Genomic DNA, 23,622 nt, shown 5'->3' with positions numbered 1-23,622 from the left:
CGGGTTCTGCCAACGATGTAATCGAGGGAACTGAGGCGGTGCGGATGAGGTATAAAAGGATTTATTACCTGTAAAAATATATAAATTACATCAACATGAATTGATGTGTCGAGGAAGAAAGAATGTCTTCCCTCGACAATGGCGTGACATGAAGTCCATTTTATTACGTTGCATAGCATGGCACAATATAATATTCAAACGCTGTTACTTTATATACTATAAATGCAGCAATAAATGATTTCGGCGGCACACGTTATGTGTGACGTCACCACATTATAAACAAAGTAACATTTTTATGATCTTTCATGTAATAATAAAATATATATACATGATAAACAAATGGAACTTAACCAGATCTTTCACTCACAATCTTACTTACAGGATGGTGCTTTAAACTTAGTGTTTGAATTAGTAATCTCGTGCAACGCGATGCCTTTAGACCGAGTATGATATTCACAATTTACAACATTAATTATTTAGTTTCTACAATCGCGTTACCTATTCTATTGACTAGATTTCCATAAAGAAAGTAGATAGACACGGGTACATACCTGTAAAAATATATAAATTACATCAACATGAACTGATGTGTCGAGGAAGAAAGAATGTCTTCCCTCGACAATGGCGTGACATGAAGTGGCATTTGAAAGTGTCACACCCCAGGTATTAGCACGAGATACTGATGGTAAGACAACCAGGAGTAAGATTGAGAGATGAAGCGTCCGTAAAATGAAAAAGAGATAACTCTTGGCAACTAATAAATCCGGCGACACCTTCCCCCCCTTTGAGAAATGTTGTCCTCAACATTAAAATGCGCTGAAGCATCCAAACAGAGAAAAGTGAAACCTTTATACAACTACTTACACACATTATGAGTCCACAACTTTGAAAGTTAACAACACAACTATACAAAAACCTCAAACGATTCAGAGATACCAGCGGCCGATGATGTATCCTCAGAAAGGAAAACATCTTTATCAGAGGAAACAGATGATTTGGCAAGAATACTGTAGTCAGTTACCCAATCGCCATTTCTGAGCCAAAACGGAGGAGCTCTGTTACGGGTAGGCCTCCCCATATCAGAATTCCGTTCTGACACATGATCAGTGGAGTCTGCAACTACATCCTCGTCAGGAGCGGACGTTGTACCGGGCTCCTCTTCCGCTGAAGCAGATGACTGTTCAGGAGGGCTGGAAGTATAGCGTGTTGGAGAACTGTTAGATGGTGGTCCAGGAGACGTGTCAGCAGGAAATGAGTCTTCAAGCTCAATCACAGTTCCTACTGTTTCCATGGATTCCTCTCTATTAGCTTCAGTTCTTTCTTCTAGATCTCGACCAAAGTTAGTTCCATTGGATCCAGTAACCTGAGACACTGGTGGACTAATCGGATCTGGTAACAATACAAATACTTCCTCGGCATTTTCGTCTTCTGACTCCATGAGTTCTTGGTATTCTTTCACCTTCAAGGATACAGATTTCTTCGTCCCTGCTTTTCTTTCATTGTTTTTCTGATGTCCAAACACTGGTTCCGCTGGTATTGACACAAGTGGCAGGAGCATGTTCCGATGAAGTGTCTTCTTCAGTCCTTTGCCATCTTCCTGTTGCAGGGTGAATACTGGGATGTCCTTATTTGGTTGGTTTACAACTTGGAACACATCCCGTCCCCACTTATCAGCAAGCTTGTGTTTCCCAGTAAGTCCTACAAGACGAACAAGGACACGGTCACCAGGTTGGAGAGTTGAGGCACGCACTTTGGCATCATATCTTTTCTTATGACGTTGACCAGCTCTTTGGGCTTCACGTGATGCACTTTCATAAGCAAAGTTTAATCTCTTTCTCAATTTGTTGATATATTCAGTCGTGGTAGTGTGGTCATCACCAATCTTCTTGACTCCAAGGAAAGCATCAACAGGCAGGCGTGGATGTCGACCAAACATAAGGTAGAAAGGTGAGTATCCTGTACTCTCATGCTTTGTGGCATTGTAGGCGTGAACCAGTGGAGAAACATAAGTCTTCCAGTCAGTTTTCTTATCTTCATCAAGGGTTCCCAACATGTTCAGAAGAGTCTGGTTGAATCTCTCACACATTCCGTTTCCTTGGGGATGATATGGTGTGGTTCGAGTCTTCCGAATTCCTGTCAGTTGACATAACTCCTTGATGATATTGCCTACAAAGTTTCTCCCTTGGTCGCTGTGAAGTTTGGCTGGAAATCCATAGTGCACAAGGAAATTATCAAAAAGAACTCTTGCTGTTGTCTTGGCGGATTGATTCTTGGTTGGTATGGCAATAGCATATCTTGTAAAATGATCTGTGATCACAAGAATGTTCCCAAATCCACCTTTTGATTCCTCCAATTGCAGGTAGTCCATGCACACTAGTTCCATTGGTTGGGTTGTCTGAATGTTGACTAGCTCAGCTGATTTCCTTGTTACAGGTGATTTTCGTCTGATGCAGTTTCCACATTTACGAATGTATCTCTCTACATCTTCATTCATGCCAGTCCAGAAGAACCTGTTTCGAATTAAGTCGAGAGTACGGTCTCTGCCTTGATGTCCTGAATTATCATGGATGGCCTTGAGAACTGTTTCCGTGTGTATGGTTGGTAACACAATTTGATGTACAACTCCATCACAACTGTTCACACTTCGATAGAGAACTCCTTTGTTTAGAAGAAACTTGTCCCATTCCAGAAGGAGTTTCCTGACGGATTGATCTTCAAGAGAACGTTGGCGTGCTGTTGGCTTGTGTCCTAGGTTCAAAAGTGATATCAGCCGAGCAAGTGTTTTATCCAGTGATTGTTCTTTCCTCCAGTTGTGTTCTTTCGAGGCTAAAGGCAGGGATGGTTCCTCTGGATATATGGCCTCCTCATAAAAGGTGAGACTTTCAGCACGAGTACCTATCGCCTGGTGAACTTGACAGATGGCCTTGATACTTGGAACATCCAGTTTGGTTAAATCAGCTCCATGATTATGCCGTCTGGACAATCCATCTGCATCTTGGTTCTTGTTTCCCTGGCGATAAATGATCTTGAAATCATATGCTGAAAGTGCTGCTAGCCAGCGATGTCCAGTGGCATCAAGTTTAGCAGTAGTGAGGACATATGTCAAAGGATTATTATCCGTCTTCACTTCAAACTTGTTTCCATAGAGATATTCGTGGAACTTGTCAGTTACTGCCCACTTGAGTGCCAGGAATTCCAGTTTGTGAGCTGGGTAATTCTTCTCACTCTTCCGTAGAGCTCTACTGGCATAGGCTACAACCCTCAAACATCCTTGTTGCTTCTGATAAAGAACTGCTCCAAGTCCAGCTCCGCTTGCATCTGTGTGTACCTCAAAAGGCAGGGAATAATCAGCATAGGCGAGTATCGGTGGTTGCGTTAAATGATGGATGAGAGTATCAAATGCTGCTTGCTGTTCTCCTGACCAGATCCAATTGTTGATCACTTTTGTAGGTCGCCTGCTCTTCTTCTTGGGTTGTCCTACGAGCAAATCATTGAGTGGCTTAGTGATCTTGGCAAAATCCTTCACAAATCGCCTGTAGTACCCAGTAAATCCTAGGAATTTGCGAACATCTTCTGTATTCTGTGGTACTGGCCAGGTCTTCAGAGCACTAATCTTCTCTGGATCAGTCTCGATTCCATTAACAGATACAATGTGACCAAGATACTTCACCCTTTTTCTGAAAAGCTGACATTTAGATGGTTTTAGCTTTAGTCCGTTATTTCTGAGTCTTTGAAATACTGCTTCCAGTCTTTCCAAGTGCTCGTCAATTGTGCTTGAGAAGATGATGATGTCATCAAGGTAGATGAGACATTCTCTTAGATTTAAATCTCCCATGCATTTCTCCATGAGCCTTTGAAATGTTGCTGGAGCGTTGGTTAGACCGAATGGCATTCTATTACATTCATAAAAACCTAATGGTCCAACGGAAAATGCAGTTTTCTCCTTGTCCTTTTCCTCAAGCTCAACTTGCCAGTATCCAGAGCGCAAGTCCAACTTGGAGAACCATCTCGATCCAGACAGACAATCTAAGGTTTCATCAATTCTTGGAATTGAGTAGGAATCCCGAACTGTTCTTGAATTCAACAATCTCATGTCAAGACAGAAACGTAGACTGTTATCCTGTTTGCGGACTAACACCACATTAGATGAGTAGGGACTGTGAGATTCTCTAATGGCTCCACATGCTATCATCTCATGTAGGTGTTCCCTTACTTCTTCAAATAATCCAGGAGGGATTCTTCGATGTGGCTGCTTGAAAGGAGTATCATCTGTCAACCTGATTCCATGCTTCACAGTGTTGCAACAACCTAAGTCTGTGATATCTGAAGACATGATGCAATCCCAACGCTGTAGCATGTCAGAGACTACTTGCTTCTGTGGGTCATCAAGATGGCTGTCAGAGAGATCAATCCTTGATTTGCAGTGCTGAGAAGAAGTATCTGTTGTGTCCTCTGATACATGATTCGTCTTATTAGCAGATACATACAGGGGCACTTGTGTAATGACACGAACTTGGTGGAGTTGACAGAGTCTGGTCTTTGGACGGATGGTGATGACTCTTGCAGACAGGTTGCAGCATCGAACTGGTATTCTGGATAACTTCCCATGTTTTCCAACTTCAACTAGGCGTGGACAAACAGACAAACCTGTATGCATGTCGTATTCAACTTCAAGATGTTCAGTAACAGCAGTGTAATTCCCTGGACTATGACGAATAACTCCACTGAGGGTGACCATCTCATTTGGCTGAATAATGATAGGTTTATCATTGGTAGACTTGACTGTTCCTAGAATGCCGTTGTAACTAATTGAATCCAGTGCAGTAGTCCATTCCTTTGGTAATCCTTTTCCTGTTTCCTGGTTTCTGGATTTTAATCTCTTGAGAACATTGATGCCAATCACTGCAGGGATGTCCTTGTTGTATTTTGTATCCTTGGTTATTAGTATAGGAATCTGCAATTCGACATCATAGCAAGGAATGTATATTGATACATCAATGTATCCAGAGTAAGGTATGTTAGTGTCTCCAGCTCCAGTTATTTGAAGTTCAAACTCAGTTAGGGGCTGACATTCAATCTCTGATAATGTAGAGTTGTAAAAGGCTTGACTGACAGTTGTAATCTGGGATCCTGTATCTAAAAGTGCAGAACATTTAATGCCAGCGATGACTACTTGAGTTTCATTAGCCTCTCCGATCATTCTGTCATGTAAATCTGTTGGGTTAGGGCTATCACTTCCATTGGCCTCTACTAGCCCTTCAGCAGTAGGCCATTCTAGTTTAAAGATCCACCACGTCTCCCACGTTCAAGTCTACCACGACCTCTGCCTCTAACTGGGATACCTGTAACTGTAGAAGAATCCTTCCGGGCTTCTAATACTGAAAGTCTATCCAAGATCTGCTTCAGAAGTTTGTTGTCCGTCTGGGGCTGTTGCTTTGGCTGCGCTGGTTCCAGCTTGTCCAGTCTCTTTATAACTTCTGATAGCTGCTGAGATATCTTGGCAGAAACATCTGTATCTGGTGTGGGGTTCCTATCCATGACGTGTGGTTGCTGTTGGACCTTGGATCTCATCCTTGGATGTGGCTCTCCTTGCATCTCACGTTCAATTTCTCTTGTGGTCTGCAGAAGATCCTCAAAATCCTGTCCTGAGTAAAATGAAGGCCGGGTAGCATTCTTTAATGTTTCCCGAAATAATCCACTCCAGAATTTATTCCTCAGAATACTGTCTCTCGATGTAGCATCCATGTAGCTTCCTCTATCTGTGGCTCTCTGTAGTAGGGTTTCCAATCTAATTCCCCATGATGCAACTGATTCAGATTCCTGTTGACGAGTCGTGTAGAAAGCTTGCATCAGGGATTCCGGATTATCCACCGTGCCATATAGTCCTTCCAGTTTCCTCACGATAGTGTCAACTGTTGCCTTGTCACCTAGTGAAAGAAGAACACTTGATGCATCACCTTTGAGGGACTTCCTCACAGCCTGAGACAGAATAGCAGGTGGGTAAGCATCATCTCGAATAAGGCATCTGACTTCCCATTTCCAAGTTTCAAATGATGACTCCGTTTTCGGTACAGGGGTTTCTCCGGAAAAGTGGGAAATCCTAGGCAACTGAAATTGGTACATCTGCTGGTTGAGAGATCCCCTGTATTCGTATGGTGATCTATTTGTAGGGACATGTTGATCAGTGGTGTGTCCAGGTTCAAATCCTAGATGTCTTGGCGTGATGGGCTCCCTTTTATGTACTGGCGTAGATACGTTGCTTTGGTGAAGCAAGAAGGAAGGGGGTACAGGATGAATGTTATACCGGCCAGTGGTAGTGAGATATGCTAACATCTTCTGTTCGTCTTCCTGTGTTATTGGCTTGTCATCATTCCAGTTCTCACCTCCAGAAGCCATGTTGAACGATGAAGTACGGATACAGGACTATCTATTGCCAGAACAACAGATGCACAATCACCAAAGTTCCGATTATCCTCAGTGATAAACAAAGAACACACCAAGTGCCACACCAACTGAAGCCAATATAACGAACAAAAATAATACCAGCTTGTGTATACACAAGACCTACTGCCAACTCAGAAAGAGCAAACCAACCAAACACAACCCACGGATGTGACAGCCAACCAATATCGCCTGATTCACTAAGGATACTGTGTAACACAAACGTCAGTTCATATTAATAAAATGTAAAGCATAATACAGTGAAGAGCAAATGTATAGCAGTCTACAGTGTGTAGCAAAGGGAGGTAATTACCAATGACAAAGTCAGGAATAGTGTCACCAGTTATTAAAAGAAAACTCAGTATGAAACCTACATGATTTTATTAAATAAGATTGTCTATAACGCGGAAGCAAAGTACCGATGTAAACACGCGTAGTCAAGAACAAGTTACGTAACCGGATGTAAACACGCGAAGTGAAGGCACGGAACGCGAAAAGTGACGCGAAAACAAGTGCTTGTTTACATTAGTAAGTGCTAATGCCGGTGATGTGGGTCGCGATCATTCTCATTCACCCAATGAAGTAAATACTAAAACTAATGCTAAATTAAGATATTGAAGAATGAAATAAACTAAGAAATAATCTAAGAAATTGAATAACAAAGTCCAAGATGAGACAATTATCTAAGTAGACATCGTTTATACAGATTGTCTAATTGTCTCCCAATATCTAAGACTAATATTAATAACTAAAGCTAAACACTAATGTTTATCTCAGACTAAGTATCAACTAACTAATAATAAATAACTGCAGTGTTAGTCAATATTCTTATCATCACATAATAAACACTTGAAGTATCTACTATATGGATTTATAAGAATATATATATATATACATGCAACAGGACCTAGTGCGCACAAATACTAATAAATAGATAAAGCTGGTAGTAAAGCATAAACATGCAGTATAGATATCACCAATTTCCACGGCATACACATTTCCAGCGTGAAATCAGCAGTGTAATAGTCAATCAGCAGACGTTAAAGTTCATCTTTGCAGATTGTAAAAAATAATGTTAACATTTCTGGAAGTGTTCGGAGTCCATCGCCATGAGAAGCGTACAACACAAGTACAGGTGGAGATATTCTAATGCACACTTGCCTGCATATAATGTCTATCACAGTCGTCCTTGAATATCACAGTCGTCCTTGAATATCAATGTCTGAATATAAATTATCACAGCTTGACAATATAGATTTATGATTATAAAATCATTAAAATGTCAAAGTATATACTTAAAAAGTCTGTGAAGGTGATTCAGGTGATAAGGATGATATGGTTGAAAACGATGATCACGTGGACGATAACGACGATGTTGATGTTGTGATGACGTTGTTAATGATGTTGTGGCTCTACCTCAGTCCCTGTTCGGGCGCCATTTTGTCGCGGGTTCTGCCAACGATGTAATCGAGGGAACTGAGGCGGTGCGGATGAGGTATAAAAGGATTTATTACCTGTAAAAATATATAAATTACATCAACATGAATTGATGTGTCGAGGAAGAAAGAATGTCTTCCCTCGACAATGGCGTGACATGAAGTCCATTTTATTACGTTGCATAGCATGGCACAATATAATATTCAAACGCTGTTACTTTATATACTATAAATGCAGCAATAAATGATTTCGGCGGCACACGTTATGTGTGACGTCACCACATTATAAACAAAGTAACATTTTTATGATCTTTCATGTAATAATAAAATATATATACATGATAAACAAATGGAACTTAACCAGATCTTTCACTCACAATCTTACTTACAGGATGGTGCTTTAAACTTAGTGTTTGAATTAGTAATCTCGTGCAACGCGATGCCTTTAGACCGAGTATGATATTCACAATTTACAACATTAATTATTTAGTTTCTACAATCGCGTTACCTATTCTATTGACTAGATTTCCATAAAGAAAGTAGATAGACACGGGTACATACCTGTAAAAATATATAAATTACATCAACATGAATTGATGTGTCGAGGAAGAAAGAATGTCTTCCCTCGACAATGGCGTGACATGAAGTGGCATTTGAAAGTGTCCACGTCACACCCCAGGTATTAGCACGAGATACTGATGGTAAGACAACCAGGAGTAAGATTGAGAGATGAAGCGTCCGTAAAATGAAAAAGAGATAACTCTTGGCAACTAATAAATCCGGCGACACGTGCTAAAACCTGGTTTGAAAAAGATCACTGCCCACAGAACATTACACTACTGCTTCTATGAGAAATACCCAAACTCCAGAGTGAAGGAACCAATGAATGTAGGATGGTACGCTATATTATCACCATAGTTAATTTATAATGGAACGTAATGGTGCACGCTTACTAACGCAACATGTTTCATTTTTTTATGACCTGTCAATTAGGATTGATCAATGCTGATTTTCTTTACAAAGTTTTGTAAACAATTTACCTATCAAGTGACTCAAGGGCAGGCAACTCTATATTATCGTGGTATGGCTATTTTGTGGTGTGATATGTGTGTATTATGTGGTTTACATCACTTCCTGTTTTGGATTTGCATACTCGGTATGCATACGGCCTAGGCTAGGTCAAGGGACTTCGTCTAAACAAATGGGTTCTTTTCTTACCAGTTTCAACTGGAGGTAGGGGTAATTCCACTTCAAAACCATTCCAGAAACATTAAAAAGTTAATGTGTAAACTTACGAGTCGCTGTGACATACCGCAACGAGTCCTGTATTCAATCAAGAGATGAAATATCGTGTTTAGATTTGCATAAGTAAACAGTCGAAGGGATGTGTATTACAAGATTTGCTGATACCGCGATAATATAAAGCCCACGATAATATAAAGCCAGCAATAATATGGAGTCATACTATACCACCAAGACTGAATATGATATTTGTTTTCATGTGTGTAACAGTCCCATATACCATGTATACATTGACAAATAAGGTATCAAAAATGGTACACACATTGTCCAAAAGTAATTCTGGGTGTGGCCATGACCAGCTGATGGATTAATGCAAGAGTGACTGCAATGGTCTGAGGGTATCTTCCCACTAGTTACACGTCCCATTTGTCACACACCTTAAAACAACATAGGTCATGGCGGAAGGCACTGACTGGTCTACCCTATGTTACCTAAGTATTAGAATGGAGTGATCAAGAAAAGTAGAAAAGTAATCTTGTACTTTGTGTACTTTATATACTTAAGTAAAGATATATATAAAATACTGCAGAAAGTAAACTTGGTACTTTATTTATGGGAAGATTATGCACCCAAAGACAGATGTTATAAATATATTAATTAAAATTCTTTATTAGCACTGATTAATTGAATTGAATGTCTCTGAATAGTCACAGTTCATCACCATATAGTCCCTCAGCACGGGGAACTTCAGGTGTCTCATCCATGGTGTCCAACCAGGTGTCTTGTACTTGTCCAAGAGGGACACCTCTGACCCTCTTCCTCAGTTTGCTCACAGGGGATCCGCATCTTCACGGTGGTCTGTGATATTCCGTACAAAGTCTCCGACTGTTGTACTGTTTCCTTTAGTCTGAGTTATGGAATCTTGCACATGCTAATTACTTAGCACTTTTCCAGTGCCTACACTAGTATATATGATGAAATTAATGTATGATTGTAACCATATATTGAACCTGGGATGGATTTAATGGGAGACTGCACCACAATCTAGAGCCCATTTCTGTCTTAGTGTTGACATTGTAATAATGTCATGTATGAAATTAGACATTGTCTCCATGTAATTAGGATAATTATTAATAGTTAGAGTGTTATGTGTCATACTCATTTTGGTAGCAAACACACAATTGAGGTGAGGTAAAATTGGGTTTAAGACTATGTTCAAGATTATTGCACTTACATAGTGACGTGTGTGTGGCTGCTTGTCCTGGTCCTGACTTATGCCGTTTTTTTAGTGGTAGCCCACTGAGATACCATGCCGCAGTTTTAACATGCATACTCCACTCATTCTACTTTTAACATCTTTTGGCATGATATTCCGGGGTTTTAACCACAGACTGTCCGCTCTCCAGGCAGACACCATATCCACTAGACCATGTAGGCACATAACGTAGTGTTTGAATGATTTGCATAAATATTTTACTATGATTAGGGGTGACTATTGGTCTGGAAATCACTATTAGTATTGCGATAACTACTGATTTTGAAAGAAACTATTGCGATAACTATTAATATTGCAAGCAACTATTGCGATAAATATCGATATTTTTCAGTGTATCATTTTAGATGTGTTTTAGAGTTGAATTAAACCTTGGAACTGAAGTTTCCTTTGAATGTGATAACCATTACAACGAACAAAAAGTAAAGTTTGAGATATGAATGAGTAGTTTTTTCTTAACCCTAATATTATAAGAAAAAAAACCTTCCACATTCCCATGTGTAAATTACTACCACCCATGATCAAAAGAAAAACCAATTTGAACAGCTTTGCATGTATTTTATTGATATGTTAACTACAATCGAAACTATCGATATTCCCAACTGAAATCGATACTATTGATCGGAAACTGATTTAACAATCGATTTATTGACTTAAAGTGCTTACCAATAGCAATATATCGATATTTTGATTTATCGTGACACCCCTAGCTAAGGCTACCAGTTGTCTGAGTCTAGTCTCCCGATTAGATAGGATAATATAAGTTTTTGCACGTTTTTGCACAGGCATAACTTTCATTAGATAATCAAGTGCAACACAAGTATGTTGTCAATAATGCAACACTTCTATGTTACAGTCATATTTTTTGTGTGAGTTTCCTGTACAGGGCATGTGCACCTTTCAGATGGTGTAGGTCAGGAAAGCCGAGGGTCACTTCTGTCCTGCAGCCATGAAGCTGGACATCGATGTGTTGGCCTCAACCAGCATCAAGCGCAGGAAGCCATGGCCACAGATTGTCTGGGCAGGGCAGGTGAGTGGATACATCAGCATCATGTACAGCTAGCATCATACTTGAAGACATGCAATGTACAATGGCCCTAATTATTATCCTAATTATCATGATTATATTACTGCCGAAGATATTAATGGTCATCACGCAGCATAAGTAATAGGCTTCCACACTGTCAGTATCTTGTGTCATCAACATGTCACAATGGAATTCCCCTGTTCATCGCATGCACAACCGCATTAAGATTTTTGTTCTCACTTCTGCTATGTAAAGATCTGAGGACGACCTTTCACAAACTTTGACCACCCAATGAAATGACTAACAAGAAGTCGACATTAGCCAATCTGAAATCAGCTTTCTCGAGCTTTATGAGGGGCAGTCGGGTAGTCTAGTGGTTAAAGCGTTCGCTCGTCACGCCAAAGACCCGGGTTCAATTCCTGACATGGGTACAATGTGTGAAGCCCATTTCTGGTGTCCCCCGCCGTGATATTGCTGGAATATTGCTAAAAGTGGCGTAAAACCATACTCACTCGAGCTTAGTTTGTGGCACCAGTTTCAAACTTTCGACTTCCATTTCAGATTATGCTTGAAAAACATGTTGACAATGTTCTTGATTAAAAATGTGGAAACTAAACGAAAGAACATACTGGAATGTCTAATAGATGGCCGAGATTGTATGGCAGTACTTCCAAAAGGCTATGCAAAGTCTCTTCCATTGAAATGTTTATTCCACTGAACAAGAAATAGACGATGATTTTGATGGAATCAGTTGTACAGTCATAACTGTCTTTCGGAATACGACATTTTAACCTTTTTAAGGTTGCATGATTACAAAACACATTCTGGCTGTAACTTCCTGATCTGGTAAGCGATGCTCTGATTGGATAGATGAAAGGTCGTTCTGACGTGACCCGTAATGGGATGTCCTAAGATCTTTGTTTGGTGGTAGTTAGAACTAAGATCTGATTTTAATGAGATTGGTGTATGCAACACAGTTTAGTAACTAATAAGAGCTGATTCTGTGGACAAATATGCAATGCCATAAATATGCACAAAGGTGATCATCACTTTATTGGCTGCTGAACATATATTGTTGAGTTATCAGTATGCAATGTGCACAAGTCTCATTTAGAAATGTATATAGCAACCAGCTGAAAACTTGATACCAAATTAATGTAAGCTGTTGGTTTACGTATTAGCAAACTCACCCAATACTTTAAGGAAAGACACCAGCTGCAATAGCACAAAATGATCTGACTGTGGCAGTCGGAAACAATGATTACCAGGGATAATATTATTCCTGATAAAAAAAATAGTTTCAGATACAATTTTTGCGATCCTTGCATTAAAATCCTGTAAAGTTATATCATTGGGTGTGTCTTGACTGAATCACCGGTAGATTCCAAGAAAACGTGTGTACAGCTGATTGCTGATACACAAGGTAATCTTAATCCCTGGACGGAAAACAATGCCTAGCAGAACAAAAAATACAAATTAAACAGTAAATCAACATGTCTGGTGATTTTTTATCTCAAATTTCGAATTTGTACTTACCAAGTTTCTCATCATCTGTTCGTACTGGACTTTGCTGAAGGGGTACGGTGTAATTTTTTTCTGCGCTTGATAAGCGAATTTTTTTTTTCCCAAAATACTGAATCCGCTAGAGGGGGGTGCGCATTATACATGGGTGCGCACTGTACTCAAGAAAATATGGTAACTGTTTACAGAATATATTGAACTATTCTGTACCTGTGTCTACCTATATTCTGAGAGTGCCGTGTTCCAGGAGAAGGAGAGCCTGTTCCTCCTTGACATCGGGCGGATCAGTGTGCTGTTCGTGCCATCAGGCAAGACAAAGAGGAAGGTTCCAGCATTATCTCCCCTTGTTGGGGAAGCAGTCCATCTCACACATACAAAGAATGGTAAGCATTACCATGGCGACAGTTGAGTAGAATGCTTTTTCTTGCATGGATTGGATTTCTTCATCAGAGTGTTAGAATTTACTGCACAAGATGTTTCTGTGATATTTTATAAAATTAAGAACAGACAGGATGGTCGGTTGCCCCAAGCTTAAGAATGATCATGAAGACATGTTAGATTACAGGAGTGGTAGGGTAGCCTAGTGGTTAGGGCGTTCACTAGTCACGCTGAAGGCCAGGATTCAATTCCCCACATGGGTACAATGTGTGAACCCCATTTCTGGTGTCCCCCATCGTGATATTGTTGGAACATTGCTAAAAGTGGCATAAAACCATATCAATCAATCAAGCAAGCAAGCAAGCAAGCAAGCAAGCAAGCAACCATTCAATCAACCATTCAATCAACCATTCAATCAACCATTCAATCAATAAACCATTCAATCAACCATTCAATCAATGTTAGATTAATTTAAATAATATGTTTTGTTTATTAACTTTAAGCGTCTGTTAATATGAGTGTGCAGGCGAAATATTTCTCTCAGAAAACACAACACAGATTAAGAGAAACACATGAAAATCCGTTTTCACCTTTGTTCTCCTCTCTGACCTGCAGGTCTGTTCCTGGTGGGTCTGATGCGGTCTGGAGATCTGTTTGTGTGGCACAAAGACAGGGACAGCCTGAAGATGGTGACAGGACTCGTGAACCATGTCTCCATAGACAAACTCAAACCAGGTAACATCCTACATCTGTCCTGCATTTCTAGTGTTTTCTGGTGGAAGTGCTGACTTTATTGTGAAACAATGTTTGATATCAGAAAAAAAACTATTGGTGAAAAGACCCAGAGCCAGAACAAATAACATTGATGCTATCTCCTTCTATGAGATTGTGACTGGATTAGCTCAGACCTGATTTTAAATGTGCTCTAATATTCCACATGTACACATTCTTCCTTTGCTTTAGGGGGGCACGGGTGGCCCAGTTGTCTTAGGCGCAGCGATTCGCTGTGCAGAGTTGCATCCCTTGGGCACTCCAGAAACCTATGATAGTGGGTTCAAATCCCGGTTCACCTCGATTATGTCTCTAGGTTTGTCAGCACCATACCCATGCTCGTGGGTTTCACCGAAGTGGTAAACGTCTGAGACCTGCATCACTTAGGGCTTTCCTCCCACATTATGCTGACACGCCGCGATATAACTGGAATACTGCTAAAGGGGCGTTAAACCCAACTCACTCACTCACTCTCACTCCTTTGTTTCAGGCACCAGCAAGTTGGTTGTGGCAGATGACTGCTCCCGGGCCCTGGTTGTCGTCAACTGGTCTCAGATCTTCCTCTGGCAACAAGACCCAAACGATAGTTTCGGGTCCACTAAATCAGCTACACTGGCAGGGGCATGGACACGGGTGAACATCCCCAACAAGATTCCCCTGGCGTCACCAGAGTGCCGGGAGACCAGTGTAGCCGCCATCTTCTACTCCAGCCAGGTGAGTGTGATGGAACCTGCCACACATCTTGCTGACCTACAAACATTGACACCATGATCTTAGGTTAAAAAAAATAATAGTCTTGGTTCTCAGGCACCGTCCGCATTTAAAAGAAATTATAATGCTTAAAAACAGTGAGATACACTATGACACACAGTTACTTCCCTTTACATGCGCACTGCTTTACTGCACAACTCGTGTTATGGCCATGGCAGCAATAGGAGTTTGTATGCTCGTTTATGTAGGGAGGCCCTTTCCCAGGTTGATGGTACACAACTGTTTATTTGGTTACGTACTTGTTTGAACAAGCCCCCAAAAAACACTGCCCGTCCGCTCGCACTATATTTTCGAAAGCCATTGCCTGAGAACCGATTCTTTCATTTTTTAAAGCCTCATAGAACAAGATATACAAAACTAAAGCTATCCAAGATTTGTGAATGGACATTTGAATAGCTTAATGCTACAGCTATTACTTACAATAAAAATTGATTGTATCAGAGATTTCTTCATAGATCTTTAGATAAGAAACACTTGTTTCTCCCCGATGTCCAGGAAAGTGTTACAATGTTCTAATGTTTATGGGTTCCTTCAACTGAGAGGAAATGTCTACAATGTGAATTCTTCAGTTTTTCTCCCTCATTAAGCTGACACACCATGCCACAACTGGAATGTTTTCAATTCTCTCACCGTAAATGCGACCATGACCAAACTGACTGATGTGACTGTTTGCTATGAGTACACCTCTCTGTGTAGGTTCTTGGTGACTAAACTGACTGGTGTGACTGTTTTCTATGAGTACACCTCTCTGTGTAGGTTCTTGGTGACCAAACTGACTGATGTGACTGTTTTCTATGAGTACACCTCTCTGTGTAGGTTCTTGGTGACCAAACTGACTGATGTGACTGTTTTCTATGAGTACACCTCTCTGTGTAGGTTCTTGGTGACCAAACTGACTGATGTGACTGTTTTCTATGAGTACACCTCTCTGTGTAGGGTCTTGGTGACCATACTGACTGATGTGACTGTTTTCTATGAGTACACCTCTCTGTGTAGGTTCTTGGTGACCATACTGACTGATGTGACTGTTTTCTATGAGTACACCTCTCTGTGTAGGTTCTTGGAGACCAAACTGACTGATGTGACTGTTTTCTATGAGTACACCTCTCTGTGTTGGTTCTTGGTGACTAAACTGACTGATGTGACTGTTTTCTATGAGTACACCTCTCTGTGTAGGTTCTTGGAGACCAAACTGACTGATGTGACTGTTTTCTATGAGTACACCTCTCTGTGTAGGTTCTTGGTGACCAAACTGACTGATGTGACTGTTTTCTATGAGTACACCTCTCTGTGTAGGTTCTTGGTGACCAAACTGACTGATGTGACTGTTTTCTACGAGTACACCTCTCTGTGTAGGTTCTTGGTGACCAAACTGACTGATGTGACTGTTTTCTATGAGTACACCCCTCTGTGTACGTTCTTGGTGACCAAACTGACTGATGTGACTGTTTTCTATGAGTACACCTCTCTGTGTAGGTTCTTGGTGACCAAACTGACTGATGTGACTGTTTTCTATGAGTACACCTCTCTGTGTAGGTTCTTGGTGACCAAACTGACTGATGTGACTGTTTTCTATGAGTACACCTCTCTGTGTAGGTTCTTGGTGACCAAACTGACTGATGTGACTGTTTTCTATGAGTACACCTCTCTGTGTAGGTTCTTGGTGACCAAACTGACTGATGTGACTGTTTTCTATGAGTACACCTCTCTGTGTAGGTTTTTGGTGACCAAACTGACTGATGACTGTTTTCTTTGAGTACACCTCTCTGTGTAGGTTCTTGGTGACCAAACTGACTGATGTGACTGTTTTCTATGAGTACACCTCTATGTGTAGGTTCTTGGTGACCAAACTGACTGATGTGACTGTTTTCTATGAGTACACCTCTCTGTGTAGGTTCTTGGTGACCAAACTGACTGATGTGACTGTTTTCTATGAGTACACCTCTCTGTGTAGGTTCTTGGAGACCAAACTGACTGATGTGACTGTTTTCTATGAGTACACCTCTCTTTGTAGGTTCTCGGTGACCAAACTGACTGATGTGACTCTTTTCTATGAGTACACCTCTCTGTGTAGGTTCTTGGTGACCAAACTGACTGATGTGACTCTTTTCTATGAGTACACCTCTCTGTGTAGGTTCTTGGTGACCAAACTGACTGATGTGACTGTTTTCTATGAGTACACCTCTCTGTGTAGGTTCTTGGTGACCAAACTGACTGATGTGACTGTTTTCTATGAGTACACCTCTCTGTGTAGGTTTTTGGTGACCAAACTGACTGATGACTGTTTTCTTTGAGTACACCTCTCTGTGTAGGTTCTTGGTGACCAAACTGACTGATGTGACTGTTTTCTATGAGTACACCTCTATGTGTAGGTTCTTGGTGACCAAACTGACTGATGTGACTGTTTTCTATGAGTACACCTCTCTGTGTAGGTTCTTGGTGACCAAACTGACTGATGTGACTGTTTTCTATGAGTACACCTCTCTGTGTAGGTTCTTGGAGACCAAACTGACTGATGTGACTGTTTTCTATGAGTACACCTCTCTTTGTAGGTTCTCGGTGACCAAACTGACTGATGTGACTCTTTTCTATGAGTACACCTCTCTGTGTAGGTTCTTGGTGACCAAACTGACTGATGTGACTCTTTTCTATGAGTACACCTCTCTGTGTAGGTTCTTGGTGAATGCTGCCAGTGCTCCCTGACCTTCAACAATGCAGACAAGCTGTGTGTGACGACAGTCTTATTGAGATTCTCAGAGTTGCACAACATATACAAGGACAGGTAAGATGTAATGCTAGCATCACATAGACTGACCAGGTCAGCCAGAAGTTATTTATGATAGAGTTTCATGTAAGGCAAAAGAGAAATCCTTTCATTTTTTACTTATCTCTCCTCAACAGTATGCAATATTCCTTCTTGCTGCAATCATATAACAGTGTAGAATAATGTAAAACAATCACTCAAACACACCCTCCGACAACCTCGCTCCCAGCATGCTCCTGCATTACTCGTCACTTTTTCCTTCATCACCCGATTGGATGGACATGTTTTGCTACGCTCCCAAATTTCTATTGGAATAGACTTTGTTTGCCGTTTGTGTTTATTGATCTGTTTCGAAATTGAGAAATTATGGATGCTGTGATTATCACTTGACTCCTGACCTCCTAAAGGCCTACTCAGCCAAAATAGGCAAAAGGGCTCATCAACAACTCCAGTGTCAGGCTTTGTGCCCCCCTTGCAAGCCTGTGACTGTCACCTCCCCCAACCCTCAGGAACGCCTGCATGCAGTCATCTTGTGGGTAAGCCCTTGGGGTTACCACTCCCACTTTGTCGCCTCTGACACCCACGATGTGGGCGGAGTGCCTCACACCTTGGTCATCACCCTGGTTATCAGGCTGCTCATGACCCTATACTACGAGTTCTACGATGGCGCCTCTTCGGCAGTGACGTCACCATGACTACTGTCATCAGACACCAATGCTTATCATGCTTATTGGCAAACTCTGCCTCACATTCCCTTGAATCTTAAGTCTCGAGGCTTATCTCCAAGCCCCTCACCAGGCGCCACCTCCTCTTTAGGAGCTCCACCAGGTGCCGCATCATCAGGCGCCACAGTTACAATAGTGAGTGAGTGAGTATGGTTTTACGCTGCTTTTAGCAATATTCAAGCAATATCACAGAGGGGGACACAAAATGGGCTTCACACATTGTACCCATGTCTTCAGCGCGACGAGTGAACTCTTTAACCACTAGGCTACCTGACCAACCCCAGTTACAATAGCAGCTCCATGGTTACCATCCTTGGATATTGGGTTATCACCCTGTTTGTCAAACAGAATTGTAGGGTGACAGGTGCTTCAGAACCATGGGGGTGTGTTTTAGCCTATAGGCTGAGTATTATCTTATTCGTTTATCAGTTGGCCATGTGTGAATTCACCATTACCATTCTGTCCACAGTGTTCCCAGTTATCACACAGAGTGGAGCTGCATTGAGTATCCTGTACAGAACATCAGCACTGGCTGTCAGCCAATCAACACGAAGGGAGCCTATGTCACATGCTACTCACATGATGGTCAGGTGATAGCTGTAGCAGCCAATCAGAAGCGTCCATCTGACACAAGTCTCCTGTTCTTGTCACCACTGACTGAGACTGTCCTTGTGTCAGAAATGAAGGACTGTGGCATCCAAAACGCTGACCGGAAGTTTGGAAGGTACATGTTAGATGTCATGCTGCGGGTTGTGATAAAGGTTTTAAGGAAAATAATTAGTCATGTAATGCTGCATACATACGTAGTAATAAAAATAGTCTGCTTCGATGGGCATAGCTTAATTTTTTACATTCATTAAGAAATGAATGCAATAACACGTGACCATTTCAGCTAATCAGAATGCAGGAATTACAATGAACACAACGAAAATCTGTTACTTGTTAAAGAATCTGGCTAACTGATTGATAAAGCCATACAAATTGACTGGCTGGCCTGTATGGATGATACACTTGCTTATCATGTCTTAATAATTCTCGTTGCACTTTGAGTCACCATGGTTACCATACTGAAAGTCCCTTGGTGGTCCTGAGATAGATTTATTTGTCACAGGCAAATATTTCATATAATTATGTCTTTGTAAGTTGTCAACTAGTAATGACAAATCCAATACATTTGTCACTTGTTGGATATACAGGACTTATAAGCTGAACGTTGTTCATATGTAGTAAATATTGACTCATCCTGATACATATTGATCGATGTAAAGATCCGGGGTAGAATAGGTCTTCAGCATCCCATGCTTGCCTTAAAAGTTGACTATCCTGTCATAAGAGGCAACTAACAGGATCAAGTGGTCAGGCTCGCTGACTTGGTTGATGCATATCATCATATCCCAATTGCACGGGTCGATGCTCATGATGTCAATCACTTTATTGTCTGGTCCAGACTCGATTATTTACAGACTGCTGTCATATAGCTGTAATATTGCTGAGTGCGGCGTTAAACAACAAACAAACATATTGATACATACTGATACATATTGACTCGTACTGCTACATACTGGTACATAATCATATATAATGATACATATTGTTACATAGTGATACATTTTAATACATACTGATACATGATACAATTTCAGTTGCTACTGGGTGTCCTCAATGTCCTGGACCTGTGACAATCTGTTTCTGGCATGTATTCTACGGAACGGTTCCATTTGTTTGGTGTCCCGGCTTGGGGAGCCAATCAGCATTCAGACGTCGGGCTGCTCTATTGACCTTGGTCCATCTCGCTTCATCCCAATACACCCCGTCATTAGAGTTCAGTAAGTGATTTCTTGAAATGAGAGAAAAGATATTTACAATTTTTGATTGTTTTTGTGTTTTTGTTGATGAATAATATCTGAAAATTGTAAAGATCAAATCTGTTTACAATATGTCCAGTCTTGTGTTCTCAGTGTTCTTTTCTCTTTAAATCTTTTCCTGTATACAGGGCTGTTGTGACCTAGAATGTATTCAAACCCAGAATGCTCTTACTGAAGACCAAGAAAGTACTCAAGCTTCTTCTTGTAGAAACCGCCTCCATGGTCTTGTGGTAGAGCGTCCGCCCAGAGAGCGGAAGGTCCAGGGTTTGATCCCCGGCCGGGTCATACCAAAAGACGTTTAAAGATGGTACTTTTTGTTACCCTACCACTCAAACTGCGGCATGGTATCTCAGTGAGCTAGCACTATAAATCAGCATCAGTCCGGACTAGTACAAGCAGCCACACACACACACACACACACACACACACACACACACACACACGCACACTTACACACATACACATGTGCACGTCGCTATATAAGTGCAATAATCTTGGACACGACATTAAACCAAATTTCACCTCACCTCACCTCTTCTTGTAGACTTAGACTGTAAAAAGGTGCACAAGGTTTTTGTTGTGGACCTAGATTTATTCAGGCCCCAGATTGAGGGGACAGTCCACCTTTGGCATGTTGAGATTCGGAGATATGAATACAGGTAAGAATGCTTCTGTTAATATTATACCATATGTTTTGGTGTGGTTATTTCTTAAAAATCTTCTGTTTCAGACAAGAAGGTGAAACTGAGCCAGTCTTGGATGAACATGGAGATGACCCCTTACAGCAGATATTCTCCGTGTCCACACACCCCTCCCTTCCCATCATCCTCTTCTCCGATGGCTACATGGTGACCGTGGTCCAACTGCCATGTGACACAAGATGCATGGCCTTCATGCGCGACCTTGTCTTTGAGTCGTCAAAACATCTTAAGTGGATACAGGACCAAGAAGGAATTGATATGACTCTAGCAAGTCCATACAACTTGCCGGTGGACAGAGCCGAACACGACAGAATGGTGAATCGGAAGAGGGAGAGAATGTTAGCAGAGTCAAGATCAAGACCTCAAAGGTTGAAAAATTTACGGTACAGTTTTGAAGATTTGACAGGATCTTTAAATGACACTCAGGACAGTGAAGTGAGTGCTGTGTTGGACGACGGCTTCGGTCAGTTTGGTGCTATGCAGAACCTCAGCTCAGGGAAGATTATGTTTGGTGAGCCGGAGATGATGATGGCGACTGTGGACTCTTCCTATCTCAGCATGGCGGAACAGGAGGCTGTAGCTAAACGGATGCAGGCAGCAAAAGTTGCTCTTTTCATGTCATGGAAGCTGGCAGCATCACACAGTGACATTTGGACATCTGATCTGGACCGTGTAGCTAAGTCGATCGCACAGAACATGGTCAAGATGTTTTCCCTGATCCTGAACTGTCCGCCGGTAAGTGAAATGATAAATCCGTCCGTCCAGTCTCCGGCCATCCAGAACAGCGGCTTGTTCCAGGTGATGACGATGTATCGGCAGATGCTGGACCTGTTGCAGTTTGACGTGCTCCACCAGCACCTTACTCCAGTCTCACTCCAGCTCATGCACCACACGGCCAAGCTTGTCCTGGACAGCCCAGGTCTAGACCAGCTCGATCCTAGACTGAAGACGTTGTCTGGATGTTACACGCTGCTTAGGTTCTCGGAGAAGACGTTCAACAAGACGTATGTGTGGCTTCCCAAGTCGGTGTCCTCCAAGCCCTTCACTCCGCGGTCAGGGCTAGGAGGGGCTGATCAGTACCAGCAGGGGCGGATTGAGGGGGTGGACAACACGGCAGCATCCCAGCTGCTGTCCAAGAGGTGAGGCCCCTGGGTTCTATCGTTGTTTACAGAGCCACTTCACAATTTTACAATGTGAAGGAAAATCATGTACAGTAAACTATGTTTATAACGAACTGACAGATATAATCAACTTTTTGGTGGGGGGGGTGGGGGGGAGGGGGTGGGTGGGGAGGGCCGACCATTTACTCTATATATATGTTTTTATAAAAATGAACTGTGGGGCAGTCAGGTAGCCTAGTGGTTAAAGTGTTTGCTAGTCATGCCGAAGAGCCGGGTTCGATTCCCAACATAGATACAATGTGTGAAGCCCATTTTGTTGGTCCCCGCCGTGATATTGCTGGAATATTGCTAAAAGCAGCATAAGACCATACTCACTCACTCACTATAACGAACTGTGGTTATTATGAACTAAACGTAGTGGTCCCTTTGAGTTCGTAGTGCCATAGTTTACTGTATTTGTAATTTGAAAAGGTTTGAAATGTTCAGCATTGTGACAACTGTTTTTGTTGCCATGGTTAGCGATGTATCACTGTCAGCATCCAAGTTGATGCACATTAGATAAACATTTCCTCATTCAGCATCTTGTTTTGGCTTGTCATTCAGTACTGGTGTCTAGTGACTTGCTATGTATTGTTGATCCAGACTGTCGGCGACCTGGATGATGCTGTACAAGAACCTGGTGCACTTCCAGACCCACCAGTGTCAGAGTGAGGCTGAATACAGACAGGCCCAGAACCTCATGTGTCAGATCCAGGAGACCATGCAGCATATGGAGACACCCATACCCCAGCAGGTGTCTCCCAGGATCAGCCATGGTGAGTCTTACATCCATACAGCTGTAGCTGTCTCCCAGGATCAGCCATGGTGAGTCTTACATCGGTACAGCAGTAGCTGTCTCCCAGGATCAGCCATGGTGAGTCTTACATCGGTACAGCAGTAGCTGTCTCCCAGGATCAGCCATGATGAGTCTTACATCCATACAGCTGTAGCTGCCTCTCAGGATCAGCCATGGTGAGTCTTACATCCATACAGCAGTAGCTGTCTCCCAGGATCAGCCATGGTGAGTCTAACATCCATACAGCAGTAGCTGTCTCCCAGGATCAGCCATGGTGAGTCTTACATCCATACAGCAGTAGCTGTCTCCCAGGATCAGCCATGGTGAGTCTAACATCCATACAGCAGTAGCTGTCTCCCAGGATCAGCCATGGTGAGTCTTACATCCATAAAGCAGTAGCTGTCTCCCAGGATCAGCCATGGTGAGTCTTACATCCATACAGCAGTAGCTGCCTCTCAGGATCAGCCATGGTGAGTCTTACATCCATACAGCAGTAGCTGCCTACCAGGATCAGCCATGGTGAGTCTAACATCCATACAGCAGTAGCTGTCTCCCAGGATCAGCCATGGTGAGTCTTACATCCATAAAGCAGTAGCTGTCTCCCAGGATCAGCCATGGTGAGTCTCACATCCATAAAGCAGTAGCTGTCTCCCAGGATCAGCCATGGTGAGTCTTACATCCATACAGCAGTAGCTGTCTCCCAGGATCAGCCATGGTGAGTCTTACATCCATACTGCAGTAGCTGTCTCCC

General features: G+C 42.0%; 1 protein-coding gene across 1 annotated transcript in view; it reads left to right on the top strand.

Moving 5' to 3' along the window:
* Window positions 1–23,622, top strand: part of LOC124134597 — a 71,304-nt gene that overhangs the window by 635 nt on the left and 47,047 nt on the right. The window contains exons 2-10 of the mRNA XM_048400441.1: window positions 11,297–11,422; window positions 13,188–13,323; window positions 13,934–14,053; window positions 14,580–14,803; window positions 17,533–17,642; window positions 18,819–19,073; window positions 19,993–20,175; window positions 20,945–22,054; window positions 22,679–22,851. Of these exons, the coding sequence (XP_048256398.1) occupies window positions 11,342–11,422; window positions 13,188–13,323; window positions 13,934–14,053; window positions 14,580–14,803; window positions 17,533–17,642; window positions 18,819–19,073; window positions 19,993–20,175; window positions 20,945–22,054; window positions 22,679–22,851 (2,392 nt within the window). The 5' untranslated portion in view covers window positions 11,297–11,341. The remainder of the gene's footprint in view (window positions 1–11,296; window positions 11,423–13,187; window positions 13,324–13,933; window positions 14,054–14,579; window positions 14,804–17,532; window positions 17,643–18,818; window positions 19,074–19,992; window positions 20,176–20,944; window positions 22,055–22,678; window positions 22,852–23,622) is intronic.

Source organism: Haliotis rufescens, unplaced genomic scaffold (assembly GCF_023055435.1).
Source record: "Haliotis rufescens isolate VD_foot unplaced genomic scaffold, xgHalRufe1.0.p SCAF_2, whole genome shotgun sequence".
Lineage (NCBI taxonomy): Eukaryota > Metazoa > Mollusca > Gastropoda > Lepetellida > Haliotidae > Haliotis > Haliotis rufescens.
Note: the sequence above shows the minus strand (reverse complement) of the source record. Positions and strands in the feature narration are given on the sequence as shown.